Source organism: Thunnus thynnus, chromosome 7 (assembly GCF_963924715.1).
Source record: "Thunnus thynnus chromosome 7, fThuThy2.1, whole genome shotgun sequence".
Taxonomy (NCBI): domain Eukaryota; kingdom Metazoa; phylum Chordata; class Actinopteri; order Scombriformes; family Scombridae; genus Thunnus; species Thunnus thynnus.
Window position 1 is genome coordinate 17,630,106 of NC_089523.1, and position 20,441 is coordinate 17,650,546.

General features: G+C 41.4%; 1 protein-coding gene across 2 annotated transcripts; it reads left to right on the forward strand.

Moving 5' to 3' along the window:
• The first annotated feature begins 1,656 nt into the window (after positions 1-1,656).
• On the forward strand, positions 1,657-19,088 carry mnta (MAX network transcriptional repressor a). Of its 2 annotated transcripts, XM_067594656.1 has the most exons (6): positions 1,660-2,143; positions 5,888-6,515; positions 7,017-7,058; positions 7,425-7,536; positions 15,560-15,752; positions 15,958-19,088. In XM_067594656.1, exons 1-6 carry the CDS (start codon positions 2,071-2,073, stop codon positions 16,758-16,760), a joined length of 1,851 nt encoding a protein of 616 aa, XP_067450757.1. In that variant the 5' UTR covers positions 1,660-2,070; the 3' UTR covers positions 16,761-19,088. The 2 variants fall into 2 exon arrangements, with proteins under 2 accessions (XP_067450758.1, XP_067450757.1); XM_067594657.1 differs by lacking the exon at positions 7,017-7,058 and having other exon boundaries at positions 1,657-2,143.
• The last annotated feature ends 1,353 nt before the right edge of the window (positions 19,089-20,441 follow it).

The following is a 20,441-nucleotide window of genomic DNA, read 5'->3' on the forward strand; positions in this document are numbered from 1 at the left end:
ATTCAGGATGTTCCTGGAGCCCCTCAGTCTTTCCTGCTCCTGGAGAACAGTCAGCATCGTGGCCGACTATTATTACTCTGTTGTAGCTGACATACTTCCTGACTTGAACTGAGTGAATAGCAGGAAGGGAGCCCTGAATATCCAGGGTCATGTGTATGCACATGCACGTCCATTGAGAGCGTGTGTTTGCACTCGTGCTACACGTCCCTTGGTTATGTGCGGACTTTGACTTCAGCCTCTGTGTGGGGGAAGTGGAGCAAAAGCAATGTTAAAACATGCCCTTTGTGTCCTATTATTAGATCAGACTACTGATAATAATATGAACTTTATATCCTGTTTTATTTTTTTTTTTTTTAATTTAAAAAAAAAAAAAGCTTGTAACATATGATTACTAATTTCTGCTTTGAGACATTGCCTTGTTGCAACACATGAAGAGGAAGTTTCATCTGAGAGTAGACTCTGACCCTATAAATCAGTCTGGCTTTTCTCGGCCACTGCTGCAGTTGTGTGCTGATGTAATAAATCTAATTAACCCAACCAGAACTTAAGTAATGCAGCAATGAATCAATAAAATTGATTGCCAGAAAAGCTAATGAGCAACAATTCTGATGATTAATTGGTTAATCATTTGTCATTTTTGCTAGATAAATGACACACATTTCTTGCCTTGTGAAGAATTGCTGCTTTTCCTGTTTTATATCATTGTAAATCAAACCATTTTTAAAACTTTAACATTCACTCTGAGAAATTGTGATGGCATTTATTATAATCTTTTAACATTTTATAGAATAAATGATAAATCCATTAATTTCTGGAGTTTTGCTGTCAGGTTATGTACTGCAGCATATGTCTACTTATCTATTCCCCCTTCAAATAAATCTGCTTGGTTGTGAACATCATATATTTCATAACAAATGAGTAGTAAAATAGCATTTACTGCCTTCATCTGCTGCCTTGTATGCTTGTAATTTTGGTTGTTCAGCCCTCTGGCACCATTTTTGGTCGTTGCCAGGGGTCATGAAAATGTAATGCAAACAGTGGAGAACACATTAGGCATGATATCCTCTTTTAGATTACATGCTTTCACACTACAGCCACTCCCACATCTCGTACTGCTTTAATTTGGTTTCTTTTTGAGCCTGTTTCCCTGTTTATGTATGCCATAAACTGTAGTCTGAGTGCTTGTCATTGCTGGTTTCCATGTGTGACAGCCGGCGCCATACCATGTTCTTGACGCTGATTGGTGGATGAACAATAACAGTTACATGAATGAGATGTAAATTTACCGCAGTCGCGACTACTTGAAAATTGCGGAAACAGAAGTCATGTGTCTCATAAAACGTCCCCACCTTCGTCAAGCATTGGGCAACGAGTGGGAGCATAATTTATAACACTTAACGCTTAATTTGTTTGACAGAAAACAACCGTTAAAACACGAGATTTTAAAACAGGAGCGTGACATTTCATGAACAAGCCACAGTGACATAGCAGAAATTGAATAACTATCACACATTGTCAAATACTATGCTCGTTTCAAATATTTGTCGTACCAAATAAATAAATAAATTAAAAAACAATATAAAGCCTATTCATTGTTGAAAGTTTTAACGTTGTTTCCTGGTTGAACTGGAGCGTTTGCTAAGCGACACGCGGTTAGCTACCAACGGTTGCTGGCAACATTACCCTAAAAAGTGAACCGCGGCGACGTAAATGTAGATGTTTTAACTCAGAGCTCCTGAGTGAAGGTTTATGACACAGTCGTTAACCCCATCCTGAGTATTTTTCCGTGTTTTGTAAACGTCTCCGTAATGGGAGGGAGTGTATCTGTCTGTGGGCGGTTACAAACGGTGCGTGATTCACAAACCGTATTTGTTCCTACTACTTTGAGCGCCATCTTGTTTGTAACTCTTCTACGTAAGTGGTAGAGTTTACTGAGGGGGTATCCGATTACCCTTTTTTTCCCCCCCAGCTTCCAGTCTGGGAACCTCTCCCTGTAACAGGCGCGTATCGCGTTTGCTTTTATCGCTTTTCTCTTAAAAAATAAGCCTCAGTCTTTCCAACTGGACAGAAATGAGCATCGAAACGCTCCTGGAAGCAGCCAAGTTTTTGGAATTGCAAGCCCAGCAACAACAGAAAGCACGTGGTAAGTTGGGCTTTTATTAGAAATATAGTTTGTTTTTTTTCCACTTGTAACTAGTTAATTATAATCGCATGGTAGTGTGCAGTTTTCACTAAATGTGTCTCTGGAAGATGTATTTTCTGAGTCACAGACAAACCCTGTTAGTCGTTGATTTATAAGCGCCATTCATGAACTAATTCCAGTATGCATACTGACGGTTTACTGCTTTTTGAATTACAATGATCACTAAACACTGAGAGGAATATGTTTCAATCGGTCAGTGACATTTTCTTGTTTTACTTTCATATTCGGTTTTGGTGTGTAGACGCGTTGCACAATTGCGTCTTACGGTTGAATCGTAGCTATTAAACATAGATGGGAGGCTGCTGCAGTATCAGGAGTTTACTGCATTGAAAGCTGCTGCATAGACAAGAGCTGCTAATGTGCAGCCACAGCAGCACCACTGTACATTTATCAGATCCTTTCTGTTGCTCGCTATATTTATGTGTGACTGCACGCACTGATGCTTCACATTTAAAACAAAACCAAAACATGAGGGGGGGGGATAAAGGGCGGTGGCGCAGGGAATGCCAAGCTCGTTTTACATAATGACCTGACATCGTCCGCCGGGGATCAAGTGACTTCCCTCTGCACGCATCTGTGCTCCTCCATCATCCCTGCGGCCTAAAATATTTAGGCAGGTAGTAGTATTATAGTGTTTCACTAGTTGTTTGTCTACGCTGTTGTGAAAATAACAAACTCGCTGGCCTTTCAGACGCTCGTGGAGAGCTCTCAGTGTCTGTCGATGACGTGTAGCAGCCAGCCACGCCCCCCGTATGTTAGCAGGGGGAGAAGAGGGGGAGAGGAGGAGGATGAGGAGGAGGAGAGGAGGGTTCCGCCCCTTTCACCACGTGCGTGCTGGGCAACCCCTCCCCATAGATTGTTTATGAAGAAGATGAGTCACTACAGTGTGTAGTCTGCAGTAAACCGGCCCACACCTCACTTTGACAAACGTGATAGTTTAATTAATCAGAATGAGAATCATCTTTATATGTTTTTTTTATATGTTACAGTATACTTATACAAAAATAACATCAGAAATATACACAAGGAATGACTTAATACAGGCGAAACCATTCCTGTGTACTGTAAACAGGATACAAATAGTGCAAAGAGGTGAAGAGTGCTGAGATAAATATTAAATGGTAAAAAAGACGTTACTTTATATACATAAAGTAGGTGGTTATGTACTGTGTATACAGCCTGTTCAGATATATAGTAATGAGTGAAATGTATTGCATGTTTTATATTTTAAACTAATTATGTATTATAGTGTCACAGGGTTATTGCACAGTGCCTGAGTTAACTATTCATAAGTTCATAATTAAGACATGGTTTCTTTATTACTTTTCTGAAAACAACATTTGTAGTTCTTTGTACTAAGAAGACAAACAGATGCTGGAGCTTAGTGACTAAAAGGCAAAGCATTGTGTCCCAGTTCCTTACTATATACTTGTACACAGTATGTACTGCACTAATTGTCATGGTACAATGTTTTTGTAGTTAGCAAAACAAAAAAATCATCAGGAAGTAATATATGTGCCATTAGATGTCAATGAACCCTAACCCTGTGAACAAAAAAAAAGTTTTTCCAAAAACTTAAAAACATAACTAGGCATCTTTTTGTTTTCCCAGTTTTCTGCAGCTGTCTCACCACCACTCACAGTTAATGTTAATTTTTCACAGCTGAGAGTAGGTCCTTTATGTTCCTATTTGAATAAAAGTCACCACATGTCCAGTAAAGGAAAGCACAAGAGTACAATGTGCTTAAATATACCATGTTAACCAATTACAAGGGAGTGAAGCTGTAAATGCTGCATTTAGATCATTATATAGCTAAAAAAAACCTAAACATTTTCAACCATCTTCAACATGTTTCAGTAAAGTATAATGTACAATCTCACCTTGTATATTATACTTAATTCTCTTTGTTGTGCTTTCCAAATAACAAATATATCATGAACACTGTGTCTCCACAGTCCTGTTTAAACAGTCAACTGGAAAATTTTCCATAATGTTTGTGTGAAAGCCAAAAAGCTGTTATTTTAGCAAACAGATGAACTCAGCACTGTTATATTGTAAATCTAAAAGGGGGATTTTCTTCCCCACCCGTCATCATGGTGGAGACGTTTACTGTATCGAGAACAGCCTCAGAGTGAGAGCTCCTACTCCTTCCTTCTCTCAGCTCCTCCCTCCTTGCTGCATAGGGAGAGCAGGGTCCTCCTCCCTCCTCCTTGCTACTGTAGAGCAGGTCACTGTGTGGAGGAAAGTAGGCCAGTGCTTTTTTATGTGCTGCTGCAGTTATATAATGTCTATAGAAAACCCTCTTGTTTTTTAAAAGTGTTTCATAGGTTTTTCTCTCAGCAAACACTCTCCTCAGTTAAACGTTTGTCGGCACCATAACACTAAATGATCAGTCTCATAACAGGCACTCACCCTCTTATGGAAGCTGGCTAGCAGAGTAACCAGGACTTCTTGTACTTTTTTTTTTTTTTTAACTTTGAACACAATATTGTTTTATGTAACATTACATATATACAGAGCAAACAGTGACATACTAGACTATTAAATCAGATACCATTAAAATGTTCTCTGGAGCTATTAAGAGCCGGAAATGTCTCATTCCTCTTTCACATGATTACTATACTGGTACAACATGTTCAGAAAGTTGCAACACTGTCCATACAAATATAAGAATATATTACTCTGCTTCACATAATACCTTATTTGAAGCTTTATATTGTTTTGCTTTAATAGTTGGAAAGAGCCTCAGTGAAAGGTTTGCTTGTGTGTCTGTTTGGAAAAACTAGGCTATAATGTTCTTGAACTTTGAACTCTTAAATGTTGCACAAATATCCCAAATACGCAGCCTACTTTCCATCTAAAATATTTAGTGGGTTATAGAAGCAGATGTGTGTCATTGTAGTGTTCCTCCCAGGCCACAATAATCAGACACTAACCAGACATTTATTTTTATTTTTTACTAACTCATAACATGCTTTAGGATACATTTGACAAAGGTAGTTTCCTGTACATGTCTTGGTGGTAAGAGTGTCCTCAGTGAGGTTTTGTTAGAAGAAGTGTTGAGCAGACTCGACTCCTACAACACAACGTGGTCAGTGGACTGTGACAGGGATTACATTACAGCAAAGATACACCTGAATTACAGCAACAACCCTCTTGTTGGAGCGTGCCTGAAGCTAGACAAGGCTTTTAAATGTAAAAATACACACACCTCCTCACCAGGAAATCAGGAAACCTGCTGTGTGATACCGATTTTATGTTACATGAGTTTTTGGCAGTGAAGTACGATGTTTTCTGTAGCTGCCATGTGTGGAGACACCTGTAGCTTTAAATCTCAAACACCTTGGCCTGTTACTGTGCTTTACTATAATAAGGACAATCAGGACTAATGTCACTGGGCAGGCAGTAGGAACTGGTTCGTGTGTGTGTTTTCTGAGACAGTTTGTCAACTATTTTTGTCAAGTGGTTGGTGTTTATGTTTTATGCTGGTGCAAAGTTTCATTGGGACAGTCACAACTGGAAATAGGCCTGTTTGTTTTTCTCTTGTGTACTCTCCTGAATATCTTAATAAAGATCACAGTTCTCTTATTGTTTCTATAGTTGCGTTATTTATACTAACTGAAGTGTGTATATGAGGAGACTTTTGCTGAGCTGCTGTTTTAATCTGCCTTGTTTCTTCCACAGAGGATGAACTAAAGGAAAAGCTGCGTCTGGAGCAGTTGGCAGAGCAAAGACGCTCTGATGTGAACTATAACTCCACAATCCACGTCAACAATGTTTCTAAAGCAGAGGAGCTCCGCACTGAGTGCCGCCCAGCCCCCATACCCCCCTCTCTGCCTCCCCCTTCCATGCCCATTACTGTCATTCCTATCCCTGTGGTCACCCCCAATCCTACAGGCTCCCCCGCTCTGCCTGTTGCTACGCTCTCTCCTCCAGCTGCTCCACCACTGGCCTCCCCAAGGAGGGACCCTCATTCTCCTCAGGAGCAAAGTGCGGCTGCTCTGCCACGTTCTCCACAACCCAAACCCGACCACCCAACCTCTGTACTGACCGTCAACCACAAGCAGCCGATACAGAACCACCACCATCATCCACAGTTCATCCCCCAAACTGGCAACACTAAACTACAGCCGCAGACACACCAGCAGCTCCTTCAGCGCTATCCTGGTTCCATCGTCTCGCCCCCCCAGCAACACGCCTTACTCCCCCAGTCAGGCCCTCTCCTCCAGCAGGCTCCCCTACAGAATGGCCCCATCAGCCGGGGGAGTCCTCCTGATGATGGACGCCAGCTAGACAAGAAACGACCAGGAGGGTAAGACTATCAACTGGTTTGGTTTATAGGTACATAATTGAAACAGGGCTGTGATTGAGTATAAATGTGATAATTGATTAATATGCCTTGTCAATCAATAAAAAAGTCTATGAAAGGCTCATCAGAAGTCAAAAACTGAAACGTATTCTCAGAAGATTTTTCTTATATTGTTTAAAACGGGGAAGTAAGCAAATTTTAGCATTTTGAAGCTTTAACATTCGCCATTTCACCACTAAAACACTGATGATACACTCATTTTCAACTGTATATTGAGACCTACTTACTTTTAGGTAACTTTGCATGTTTGTTAATTAGTCGTTATGACTTGACAGCTGAGATAATCAATTCTACTTTGAATCAGGCATCAATGACAGAATAGTGTCAAAAGTTTATCTGCCAGCAGCAGAACAAGAGTACTCTTCTGTTTTTTGATGATTATTCTTGTCACACTGCCCTTTTGGACACCAAATTCTTAATGTGCTCTTGTCTGTGCTCCTACAGGGCAGGCACAAGAGAAGTGCATAACAAGCTTGAGAAAAACAGGTGGGTTCAACCTGTCTATCATAGGACCTTGAGCTTTTTGTCACTTGAGAATAATATTAGGTGTACCTTTCTTTTTTTGGAAATTGTTTTTGAAATTGGTTCTGTTTCATAAAGTAATGTTTAGTCTGACTGATGCCTTTGATTGTTTGTAGCAGTTGGTTAGTTTTAATGTTAAGCTTTATCTCTTTTCTTTTTTTTTTCTTTTTTTGGTCAGAAAGATCAATCAAAACCTGTGTTGTGTAATCATCTGTTCAGTCACAAATAGAAGTCAACATTTCCGAAAACAACTAAAGTGAAGCCAGGTCTGTCTGACCGTAGCGTTCCTGCTGCCTCAAGTCCCTTTTTTCTGTATCTTGTGTCTGTCAGACGAGCACACCTGAAGGAGTGCTTTGAAACGCTGAAAAAGAACATCCCTAACATTGACGAGAAGAAGACCTCCAATCTGAGCGTGCTGAGAAGTGCTCTGAGATACATTCAGGTAAGCTTTTGGTTTCTGCGGTTTGACCAGGTCTGACTGCTTTTAATGACCCTACAATATTCTATTTTAAGGCTTTTTTTAGCTGGAGAACTGGTGGGTCAGTCCAGTATATCACTTTTTTTTACAGATCTTTTTAGCCATGATTTGGCTTAATGTCTGTATAAATTCAGACTCTATATGTTTTTAGTAATAAATTGTTTCCACGTGTGAACAACAGCAGTAATTACCAGCCTATAAACTGCAGCTTTTGTACGGCATTTGTCAGATATTTGTGAATATAAGGAGGCCTTTGTGTGTGTGTGTGTGTGTGTGTGTGTGTGTGTGTGTGTGTGTGTGTGTGTGTGTGTGTACCATATTTCCTCTAATAGTGGCCAGTAGTCATTTAAAAGCCGGGTCTCCGATGATATCTGGGGGCGTGGTCGACATAAACAAATTAAGGTGGACCCCAAAAACAGGCCGGGGAAAAATCAAGGGTGGATAAACTCCCGGTGCCAGTTATATAATGTGCATGCCAGTTAAATAGTAGTTTACCTGGATATAACTCCAGTTTTTTGAGTATGTGCGGAGCCCTCAAATGCAGTCTTCGTTTCCACCGCTTTAATTTAATAAATTCAACAATATACATGCTGTTTTCACTCAAAGCTCACGTCACAGAGAGGAGAGGAGGAGGGAGGAGATGCAATGTTGTTTAAATATGGGGATCTTTTCAATCTTCGAGATTTTAGTCTTTTTCTGGCATTTGCTGCCCTTTTTATTTTTGTGTTTATATCCTTCTATACTGAGGAATCTCCAGCGCTTCTTCAGGTGTACAACATGTTTTGCGTTTAACGTGTGGAATGCGTGCCGTGCCCACAGATGACTCACCATGTGTTTGACCCCGGCACTGTGACGGCATCCTGGTTGTAAACAGCTGGTGCAAAGGTCCACAAGTGGCCTAGTTTAACTCTTTCAGACTGTGACTGCGCTGTTGAATGTGTCATAATGTTTACTGTTAGTCTTTTTTTCCCCTTCTTTTCCTATGCTTAGATCATTTAGGGTGGTGGTTTACATCTGAATTCACACTCGGGCCCAAGTTGGCATCAAGTGTTAAAATTTAAGAAATAAGATTACTTAGATGTCCATATTCAAATGTTTCTGCTGTAATTATAGTCACATGATGCAGGAGCATATTATAAGTGTGCAAGTTAATAAAGCAGTTTTATTTTATTTACATTTTACTAGCTGTGACTCAGATTTGATGTAAGCCACGTAATAATTAGATACTTGGTTAGTACACTATTCTTCAGAAAGAAGAAATGTCACTGATTATATGCATTACTAAACAGTCTTGGTTTGCATGGTTATGAGCTTTTAAGGCCTTTATAAGAGAACCAACTCTGTAGCTGTTTGTATTCCTTTCTATTATATAACTGTGTTGCAAGTTTACTCATGTAAATTTTGAGGAGGACGGCGTGCTGCTGATTTGATGCTCTGAGTAGCAGCAGTCTGGTTATTCCTACTTGTGCGTGGATACTGAAGGAAACTAGGACAGCGTGGGTGCAGAGCTCGTCACCCAATCTCCCTCCCTCTGCTCCCTCCCTGTGTGATTAAGCAACATGGTATTCAGTGTGTTGTGTTCGACTGGCAGACTAACCTGCCTTTCTTTTCCTCCTATCAACAGCTGAGCTGCACTCAGGATATATTTAAAAGCAAATAGAGTGAAGGGAAAAAATTCACAACTGATACTGCTTTCTGCAAAAATGTCAACATCTTCACCATGTCTAGCTGGAAACAGTTAACTTATCTCATAAATTAAAACATATTTTAGTTAATTTGTGAGCTAAAAACATAACTTTCCATCAATTTCAGTGTAAAGTCTTTGCAGTAGCGGGTCATTTAGACTTCTGTATATATGTATCAGGGAGCTATAATACAGTTCACCTATTGTAGGTCAGAATAGTTCAGCTGCTTTTTTTAAGCTTACTCGTGTGTCTCTTCGTCACAAGGTGGCTTCAGTGATTGGCCGGTCTGCTGTTGTTGTGTTTCAGAGGGGTGGGCTATAGGAAGTGAACTTTGGGTGATGGGAAGCCAAAAAGAAAAAAAAAAGATGGGGGGAAAAAAAGCACGTGTACACACTGTCATCTTGACATGGGTGGTACGGACGCGTGCTCTGCCTGCATACAGCTCTCTCCCTGAGCGCTGCCTCCTCCTCCTCCCTGCCCCTGTCCTTGTCTTCCTCTGGGCTGGCAGCAGAGAAGCACACAAAAACACTGAGCTCAAAAGAGGTTCGAATAAGAGGCTTTAGGCTCAGCATCACATTTCATCTGATTTATCTTTCCCGTTATCGCCATTGTTCCTTTAGAAATGAGTAAGAAATGAGTACAACAGTGCCTGGTTTTGATCTGTTTTCCATTGAAAGTCACTGACTTGGCAAGCAGCTGCATAGTTTTAAGTTCCACTTCCTCATTTCATCTCAAGTGCAAATGACTCAGCAACTATGAGCAATATCTTTCCATGCCTTATAAGCGAGGATATTCATTTGCTTTCCAGTTGCACCAGTGTTTTTACTTTGATACATGGGTTTATATTTTAAACTTATGACTGACAAATTTATGCCTTGCTCTTGTTCCTAAAGGCTTTCTTCTTGATCCTGTAGTGGCGCTGCGAAAGCCGAAGCTGTAAAATGAGCCCTGATGCACTAGAGCTCCTCCTCTCTACTCCCCCCCTCCCTCCCTCCCTCCCTCCATCCTGCCTCTCTGAGCTTTTAAGGCCACATGAGCAGCAAGCACATGGCTAGCCTGAGCATGTGACGTCACCCCCACCCCCCTCACCCCCCCCTTGCTGGGCCCCCGCCCAGCACTGCAACAGGCAGGACTCGCCGTACCACCAGGCTTAGCTGCCAGCAGCAGGGAGGGAACATGGAGCGGTAAACACAAGGCTTGATTTCCTCTCAAAGCTGACTGAACTTGTTAGTGCCTGTCCCCAAATGCCAGTCTGAAATATGTTGTGCCATCTGGTGGGGAAACTCAGGGTGGATATATGTTTTAATGTTTTAATATTTTAATATGGCCAGTTAATGGGATTCATTGTGCACATAACAGCTATTTTGTTTGAAGCCCTGTCTTAAAGGTGCAGTGTGTAGAATTTAGTGGCATCTAGCGGGATGGACTTGGCAGAAATGGACTATAATATTCATAACTATGTTTTAATTAATGTATAATCACCTGAAATAAAGAATCGTGTTTTCATTATGCTAGAATGAGCCCTTTATATCTACAGAAGAAGCAGGTCCTCTTCCATGGAGACTGCCATGTTGCACTGCCATGTTTCTACAGTAGCCCAGAACGAACAAACCAAACACTGGCTCTAGAGAGGGCCTTTCACGTTTTCCACGAGTTTTGTGGCCACCGTAGGTTCTCCTACACGCTTGGGTGAGGGGAGGGGTATTCAGTTGGTTGCAATCTGCAACCTCACGACTAGATGCCACTAAATCTTATGCACTGGTTCTTTGAATATGAAAATGCAGCTGCGTTTTAGTCAGCTTTGAACATGAAAAATAATCAAGTCTTCCTTGACGATATATTAGTGCAAGCTTATTTGGTTGTTGGCTTTGTCTTTGTGAAAGTCTCAGTGACACTGTATGTTTGTTTATATGGTTCTGAGTTACATCAAATGTAAATGAATGTTACATTTGCTGTGATATATACATTGTACAGTATCTTACTCTGGGAAAATTATGATTTTCTGGGGATTTTTTATCAGCAGGGTTTTTCCTGCAGAGTTGTTTCATACAATAAGATCAACTGTGTGTCAGAGTACGACAACACAGCTAAATTAGGGACTTGATTTATTGTTTTTGTCAGTTATCTCAGAGCAGTCTCATAATATTCTTTGACTGTACAGCAGCCTGGTCTGGACCATCAGTCAGTCCTCAGCCAAGCTAAGGTAATTAGGCCAGCTTGCACATAAGCAATGGTTTGCAAATGTAGGTATTTTTTCCACAGACAAGGCTTTAATTGTTGGAAGTCAGACACCACGTGAAGTTCTCTGTTCCAGCTTGAAGGCACAGTAAGACAAGGGTTTATGGTTACCACACTGTCACAAGACCTCTGTGCAGAAGCCTGATCAGTCAGCCAGGCTGAGCAGCATGTCTGCAACGTGGCCTCCTGTGCTCCTGGCCCTTTAAGAAAGCCCAGCCTTGTGCAGTCTGTCCCCGGCTGCTGCAAAAGTGAGTCAGTGAGTACAGATTGTATTGCTCTCTTTCAATCCCCCGCTATCTACCGCCCTCCCTCTCTCGTTCTCTGTGGGGCCATGTGCTCGGCACTCGCATTGCTTGTGACAGCGCTTGAGCAGTGTTTACCTTACACACACACACGCACACACTCACACATAATGCAGCCTATCCCTGTACTGATCTAGATTTTCACACTCAAACAAGGCCCGAGGTGGGGCCTTATCTCTCTGGAAGGAGGAGGTTCGGAGGCTCAGGGGGGTGCGGTCATGTGCAAAGAAACAAAAGGTCCTACCAACCTGGTGACATGATTAAGAGGGAGATGAAGTCATGTGGGATCCATCTGCCACAGACTTGGTCACTAGGTTTATATGGTTAATCTCAGCAGACTAGCCGTTTCTAAAAAAGACGAACACAGTGTTCATTCTGTCCACCATCAGCATTGAAACAGGGAGAGTTCAGTGGGTCTCCGTGTTTGTGGAGCACTTCTCCTCTCTCTCGTTCTCTCTCCATGAGTCATAGTTTGTGGCATGCACAGTCGAGGCGCCACTCATGTAAAGCTGCCTGCTAATGCATGAGGGTAAAAGGGAGGCAGCCAGTCCTTTTGGACGTTTTGCACGCTCTTATACCATCTCGTTCTGTCCTACTGATGTCTCCTGTTCAGATAGGTGCTTATTATGGCTCTGTTTTTAGCGTGTTTAATTTGATTATTTTAGTGGCCGGATGCATTTATGTTTTCGGGTTGTCCGTCCGTCCGTCCGTCCGTCCCATTCTCATGAACACGGTATCTCAGGAACGCCTGGGGGGAATTTCTCCAAATTTGGCACAAATGTCCACTTGGACTAAAGGATGAATTGATTAGATTTTGGTGGTCAAAGGTCAAGGTCACTGTGACCTCACAAGAATTATGAAAAAGTTTCTCACAAATGCCTAATAGGATAAAATGATGAAGTGATGATATTTCAAATCCAAAAGGTTGAAGGTCAACTTCACAATGTTCTGCAAAAACACTTTTCTGGCCATTATTCAACGCCATAACTCAGGAACAGAAGGGGTGATTGTGACCATATTTCACATTTGGTTGGGTACTGAATTGGTGACACTTATCTTGGGTGCCCACCTTGAAACTGTGGTGATTGTTTAGATCTTCTGTGCTGTCAGGTTGAAGATGTGTGTGAAGAATCCACTTTTTAGTATTTGTAGCTTCTTTGCAGCAACATCCATATCTGAAGCTTCATCTACTGTCATGACTACAACTTTGTGTTATATCAGAATCAGCTCAATTGGCCAACACATACAAGGAAAATAAACTTAATAATTTTTATTAAAGTCCTTCCAAGTCTTCACTACAAATATTATATGAGACAGGACAGACATGGATGTAAACTGGAACTTGATTGGGAGGCGTACAACCACGAGGCAGTACTTCTAGTTGAAGATTTTTTTTTAGATGAAGACACACTGTCAAACTTAATAGCACGTTTTGCACATGAAGGTGTGCATGTCTTGGGTTACCGAGGAAACCTTAAGAGGTTTTCGGCTGTTTCCGTGACAACCACAGATGGGGGGGCATTTCAGTACATCATGTGCTGCTAGACCGAGGATGCTGTTAACGTGTTCAGACTTAAGTACGGATATCCCCAGCTCTTCTGAGGCTGTCGATGGCTGGATACGAGTTACACATCTGTGTCCAGATGTTTGTGTGTGCATGGCAAGGAACACATGTTAGTGATTAATCAGTGGAGTAAATGATCTGCCCTGCATTGAGTGCATGTTCACAATATTGGATATCCATGTTTGAAAAGACAAAAACATTATTGTTTGCAAGGATAGTGCAATGCTTGAACACTTGTGGGTTTCCAGAAGCTCTCGACTGCTGTTGATGAGGCAGCAGTGTCTCATATCCTAATGAAGACAAGTTTGGCTCTAATTGGGTGCTATGTCTCACCTTAATAACTACATTAACAGTGTATTTATATGGATTTAATTGTGATTAAATGTGTAATATTGTGGTGTAGCCTTGGTGCTAATATTTTCTTTACAGCCATATTATTAGGTGCACAGTAGAGTTTGTGTTTGTGTGTGTGAGTAACAATTTCCCCGGTGAGAAGCAATCGAAGCACAGAGCAGTCGGCCTGTGCAGTTCTAATCCTGGATAAGGAGTAGAGACAGGTGCTGAATTACACAAGGCCCGCCTTTTGTCCCCCTTTTGCTATTTATGTACTTGTATATTGTGCTGTAGATGCACATGTACAGACCACCGCGACAGAACATGCAGTAACCCAAACGCATGTCTTACATACAGATGGCTTTTTATTAAATTGCACGCTCTCACACACACATGATGACTTGCACATGTACTGCAGGCACACACACACACACACACACACACACACACACACACACACACACACACACACACACACACACACACACACACACACACACACACACAGATTCCCCTCACACACAGAAATACACGGTGGTGTGAACATTAACAGGAAGTCCACCCTTTGGGGAAATGGCTTTTATGATCCTGAGTCATCAGGTTGCAGGTACCAGATTTCTCACAGTGTTGTTTCCACATCAAGACCGTGTCAGATAGTTTGACCGCGTTGAACTTATTAATAATTTATATCTGCATACTGTTTAATTTCAGAACATCAATCCCTAATTTCCACAACCAAATCAGACATTAAACTCTTCTTCTTTGCATAAAGTGAGTTTTTTTTAGAACATAACATTTCTTTATGATTTATTTACATAATTATTATTATTGTTATTATTATAGAGTCCTTTGAAGTTTCTTATAGTTTTCATAAAGTTTTAACTTTTCTTCCTACAGGGAAGTCCACCTCAGTCTGTTTAGTTTTGTCCTGTGTCAGCTGACGGGTTAAGGGAAATTGGGTCACTGCCTGGAAGCACCTCCTACTTTCCATACTCGTGTCCTCCCTCCCTCCTTCACCTCCTCCTTCCCGCGTGCTTCTGTAGCTCTGTTATTTTGCTCCCAGCACACGGGCACTGGTCCTAGGTTTATTTTTATATCATTAGTTGTTGGACATATTCCTGATTAATCGGCTTTAAAGACAGCATGGGCGTTATGCTGGCTTACTGTTGAGGTTTACTGGTTTATTGCTTTTGGGCCGTATACACACCAGTTTTTCTTGTGAGCATTCTCCAGGAATCCACTAGTTGTTGTTGCAGGCTGAATTAATTAAATTTATTAATGAATTAATGAGACAAAATCACTCCAACTTTTAGTAGTGAATGAAGCTAAATGCTGAATCGTCCAATAAATATGACATTTTTGACATTTTTGAAACGATTGTACTGAATGATGTACAGCACAATGTAATGGACATATTGCATATAGTATCAGTATGAGTCCTGAAAAAAATCCTCTCTTTTACAGCGTACAAAGTTCAGTTTTTTGTTGACACAGTCAGAGCCACTGATGTAACTATATGGTTATTATTGAGGCTTTGGGTTAGTGATGATTTCTAATGATTTGTCTACTCCAGTTTACATATACTGCATAAGAGGAACACATCTCAGTATATTGCAGTCTAATACAAAAGCTCCAAAGACCCAAAACTTTACAACAGAGCAGAATCAACACCGCTGATACAGTGTCAACAAAGACAGGATTTATTGTGTGGCTGTCGTATTGGATTATTGCATTACACTGTACATGTGAACCTAATAAACTGGTAACAAGGTGTATCGTCTACTGGTGGCAGCTCAAAGTATCATGGAGTCACTCATGCAAGGACTAAAAAAGATAGTTTACCATAGTCTGCTTTCTCCTTTCAGACGTTAAAGCGTAAAGAGAAAGAGTACGAGCATGACATGGAGCGACTGGCCAGAGAGAAGATAGCCACGCAGCAGCGATTAGCAGAGCTGAAGAACGAGCTGAGCCAGTGGATGGATGTGATTGAGATCGACCGCGTCCTCCGACAGACAGTACAGCCTGAAGAGGACCAGGCCTCCACCTCCACTGCTTCGGGTAGGCTGTCAGGCAGGGTAGGGTTACTGCTGGAGGCCTTCAGGGCTCATCCAGCCTCTGCAGTCGACCCCCTTTTGTAAATGCTAAAACTATATATTTAAAGTAACAAATCGTTGACTGCAGTGGCAGGTGTTTACAGATGCAGTCTGATGTTGCAGCATTCAAATGATATTATTGAGATTATTTTCATGTTTTGGTGTTGCAGAAGGTGAAGACATCATGGATGATGACCTAGATGAAGAGACGACACCGAGAGCACCGACTGCCTTACCCACCGTGCCTCAAACCATGAAACCTGAGCTGCACAAGACTGTAACACCCACTCAGACCCCGACCCTGACACCCACCACCACTACCTCCTTCATCACCCAACACATCTCCATCCAGCACAAAGCCCCTCTGCTCCAGCCTCAGCCGCAGCCTCAGCCACAGCCAGTGACTCCTCCACAGCCAGCGTCCAAGCCTGCAGTCCCACCCGCACTCACAACATCCAGCACTCCCACCACCCCCAGTCAGGCCTTGATCCCCACCCACACACAGATGGTGACCTCACCTAGCCTACACCCCACAGTTATTGCCCACGCTTCAGTGTCCCATCCATCAGTCATCCAAGCTGTCAACCACGTCATCCAAGGTGGGGGTCCCAAACATATTGCCCACCTGGCTCCCTCCACTCCCACCAGCTCTGTTCAGTTAGCCCCCGGCCACCAGCCCATCGGCCACATCACCGTACACCCAGTGGCTCACCTGGGCCCACATCTACCTGCCCTCTATCCCCAACCGGTGGCCGTCACACAGTCAGCCGTCGTCGGTCACATCACTCACACTCTCAACCACAGCCACGCCCAGGTGAACGGCACTGTGGCGAGCCAGCCAAACGCCGCCATTGTTGGCAAACAGACAACAATGGTAGCTCACCACCCGCAGCTGGTGGGTCAGACTGTGCTCAACCCTGTGACAATGGTGGCCATGCCCTCCTTCCCCATCAGCACTCTGAAACTGGCCTGAATTCTGCCACCAGGACCACCGGGCTGCAGACGGAGACGCCCCTCGTCGGGGGGGGAGGGGGGAGAGCCACAGGCCTCACACCAGGCCATCAACAAGCACACAGTGAGGGCTGCTGGACACCTCAGTGATCCACATGTGAGTTTCTTTTTCAGAAGCATCACAGCTGTTGAAAGGCAACTGGGACCATTCCCACAACAATCTGCAAACCTCTTTTCAATGCTAGTCTACCAGAGTGTCCCGAGATCTTGATCCTGAGACTAGGATATGACGGGCTGCACACAGTTTGTGATCATGTTGAGTGTGTGTGTGTGGAAGAACACAGTGAGCAGATGTGCAGTTTAGACCCTCACTTGCCATCCATTATTACATAGTGGAGTCATTTTTGTGTAAACAGCTTCATACAGGAAAATGTTAACGACAGCATCCTGTGCCAGCGTTGATGTTGGTACTGGTTGGTGGCTAGACACCCCTCCATCACTGTGACTGCTGCGGATTAACCAGTAGTTTATCTTGTGCTGCAGAGGCTGCATTGGGTTTAGAGAGGTGTGACAGAGAAGCATCAGAGCGCTCGACCCGCCATAACCATCACATTGAGAATGTGATTTTCAGGCAGCTCCTCCTCTCCAGCAGAGGCACATGCTGCAGGGTCGGAGCAAAATCATGGACTGAACTCAAACTCCTGCACAGTTTTCAGTAACGTGTGTACAACAATAGCTCCCCCTGCTGTCAGTTTGTGTCCATTGTAATATTACTATCCCAATGAAAATGGAAAAATCCACCAGTGAAGTAATGATGATGACATTTAAACAAAGGCCACTCAAAGAAGTAAAAGAATACGCAGTTTTGTGAGGGTTTGACATTTAGGTTTAGCATTACAGGACAATCAAATTGTTACTTATCTGTAGTATTTGTCCTTCAAATAAACTGGCGACTGTACACTGAACACAAGTACAAGTTAGTGTTTTTACAATAAAGTTATGTTTTTGTCACAGCTGCTAATATATTCTAATATATTTTTTTGCCAAACAGAATCAGTTTCAGCTTCTACCAACTAAATGTAAATCCCACAAGTATCTCCACAGACAGACAGACAGCGGCATGTCGAAATACTAAACATATGAGATAAAAGCATCGGTCTGATTCTATAAGGTGAAGGAGTGTTTAGAGATTGTGAATGTGAATACATAATAGGTCCATAAAATATAGTGAAGTGTGTTTATATGCTGTCATGTAGGGCAAATGGTTGTAGGATGTGTGTTTGCATGCTGTGGATGCATGCCATGACTGTTCATTTACTGATTATGTTGAAAGCGAGGACTTGCGGCGGCGCTGTGTGTCGTGTTACGCTGTAGGCCGACAGACTTCGACATGTTGCAGTAGGAATGTGAGGTTGTTTGGCGCCAAGTTGAAGCTCTACCATCTGTAACTTTGGGGTAAGATTGGTATAAAGCGTTTCAACAGCTGGAACAAAACCAATCAACAAACTTTTTTTTTCTTTTTTTTCCAAGACTCTCCTTTTCCAACGCTAGCACTGTGAAAATTAATTTCTATTAGTGTCTAAGAGCGGCAGACCTGCAGTTTAGCATAGCACTTGGTAGAACAACAACATGCTGTGCTCTCCTGATATAATTTGAATGTACCGATCTGTGAAAGGATGCGGAGTAGCACGCTCATCAGAACTTAAGCCCTGTTTTTTTATTTTAAAGAAAGATGCGATTACTTTATTAAAGTATCATGTGCATGTAAAGTGTAACATTTAAAACTGATTTTGTATTTTAAGATTTGCTGTTGCTTGTTTCATCTGGAGAATAACTTCTTCTGTTCAGTGTAAATTTTTATAATATAGCTTTTTTTTTTTTTCTGGGACCATGTACATTGCTGTATATCAGGGGGTGACAACTACACAGACTCTTCCCACATTGATATCACATTCGGCCACTTTGGAAAGTATTCACCCCTTGGTTCTTTTGTATTTTTGTTCTGATGCAATATGATTACAGCGAAGACTTAAATTGAACTGTTCTGTCACCTTTTTTCATTTTCAGATTATACACAAATGATCGCGAATGAATTTGAAATCATATATGAGTTTGAAATCATATTGTAGCAAAACAAAATGTCTAAAAGTTGACAAGGATTCAGATACTTGACGAAGCAACAGTATACTTGTGTGTTTTCCCTATGGAGAAAGTTTAAGTTGTATATAGCCTGTAAATGTTGGGCTGCATTTAGATCTAACTGTATTATGTAAAAAGCCGGGGGGAAATATGTAAAATAAAAAAAAATATTGAAAAAAAGATACTTAATAAATTGTATTATGTTTACAAATGTCTGGAGCCACAGTTTGTATTTTTTTATATTATACTGTAGCAATACAAACATCGTTTCCTATTGATTCTTGATCTGTGATTTTTAACATATTTGATATTTTGTGTAACTTTGTCTTGCACAAAACATGACATGACCACTCGGTGTCCAGTTTATTATTAGGTACAGCTAGCTAAAACTACTACTGATACTGAGAAATGTTTATAACATTTTGTCCACGCTATAAATATCAATGATAGCAGACTAACTATTAGAAACACCTCTCATTACAGCGCAATACAACTCAAAAGCAGCACAAACTACAGCCACCAAAATGACCATATGGTGGTCAACACCTCTGAAATAGTTTAAACAAAAAGAAGGTATAGCTAAAAAAAAGGCCTTTTAATTCATTCAAGAATAAAATTGATTTATAAAAGAGTTTTAGGGTTGTACCTGAAGGCAGATGTTTAGTAAATGAGGGCTAACAGAGTTGCAGCAGCTTATGTTAACACTCATTTGGCGAAAAAAAAATATTTATACACATGAACACACATGAGACTAGATATGTAATTGATATCTTATCCACATGTAATACACCTGCTTCATTTATGGCTGAAACAAAAGATGTGTGTCATTGACACAGATAGGTCAGATAGGCCAAATTATGTTATGTACCTGTGCTATGCAGTTTTTAAGATGTTACAAGGATATAATCATTGGGATTTACATGAGCCTTGTGTTAACATTGTTATCAAGAGTGATGTAAAAGATTTGATGTAATCTATAAAAAGGGAAAACTTTGCCTTTGTTAGGCAGCCAAATATTTTTGTTGGAGGACCAGATTTGACCCGCAGGCCACTATTTGCCTACTTGCCTATTTGAATTCATCACGTCTCGTGAATACATTTGCAGAAGTAAAGACTCGCAACCAAAAAAGGAACAAGTAATACAGCAGTAATATGTCAGCTACTAGCGTCTCTTATGGCAGATATTTTGATTTACCAAAACCTTTTTACAGTGGTGAAAAAAGTGCACAGTTTGACAGCACAGGTAATGTCTTTATCACACGTACTAAGATACCTACTTTACTTTTTATAGCCACTATAAGATATATACTTGATGAGAAGTGGTGGAAGATGTATTCAGATCCTTTACTTAAGTAAAAGTACCAATACAGCAATGTAAAGATATTCCACTACAAGTAAAAGTCTTTCATGAAAAATACGAAAGTAAAAGTACATAAGTATTAGCAGCAAAATGTAGTTAAAGTATTGCAGTAAAAGTAGTGGTTTGGTCCCTCTGATATGACATCATTAGATTATTAATATTGAAGCATCATTGAGTAAGCAGCATGTTACTGTTGTAGCTGCT

Bases quoted from the DNA above. Each gene is read 5' to 3' on its own strand.
- mnta (XM_067594656.1), top strand. From the start codon at position 2,071: ATGAGCATCGAAACGCTCCTGGAAGCAGCCAAGTTTTTGGAATTGCAA. The intron at 7,059-7,424 runs GTGGGTTCAACC...TGTGTCTGTCAG, and splicing joins AACAAGCTTGAGAAAAACAG to ACGAGCACACCTGAAGGAGT. The intron at 7,537-15,559 runs GTAAGCTTTTGG...TTCTCCTTTCAG, and splicing joins GTGCTCTGAGATACATTCAG to ACGTTAAAGCGTAAAGAGAA.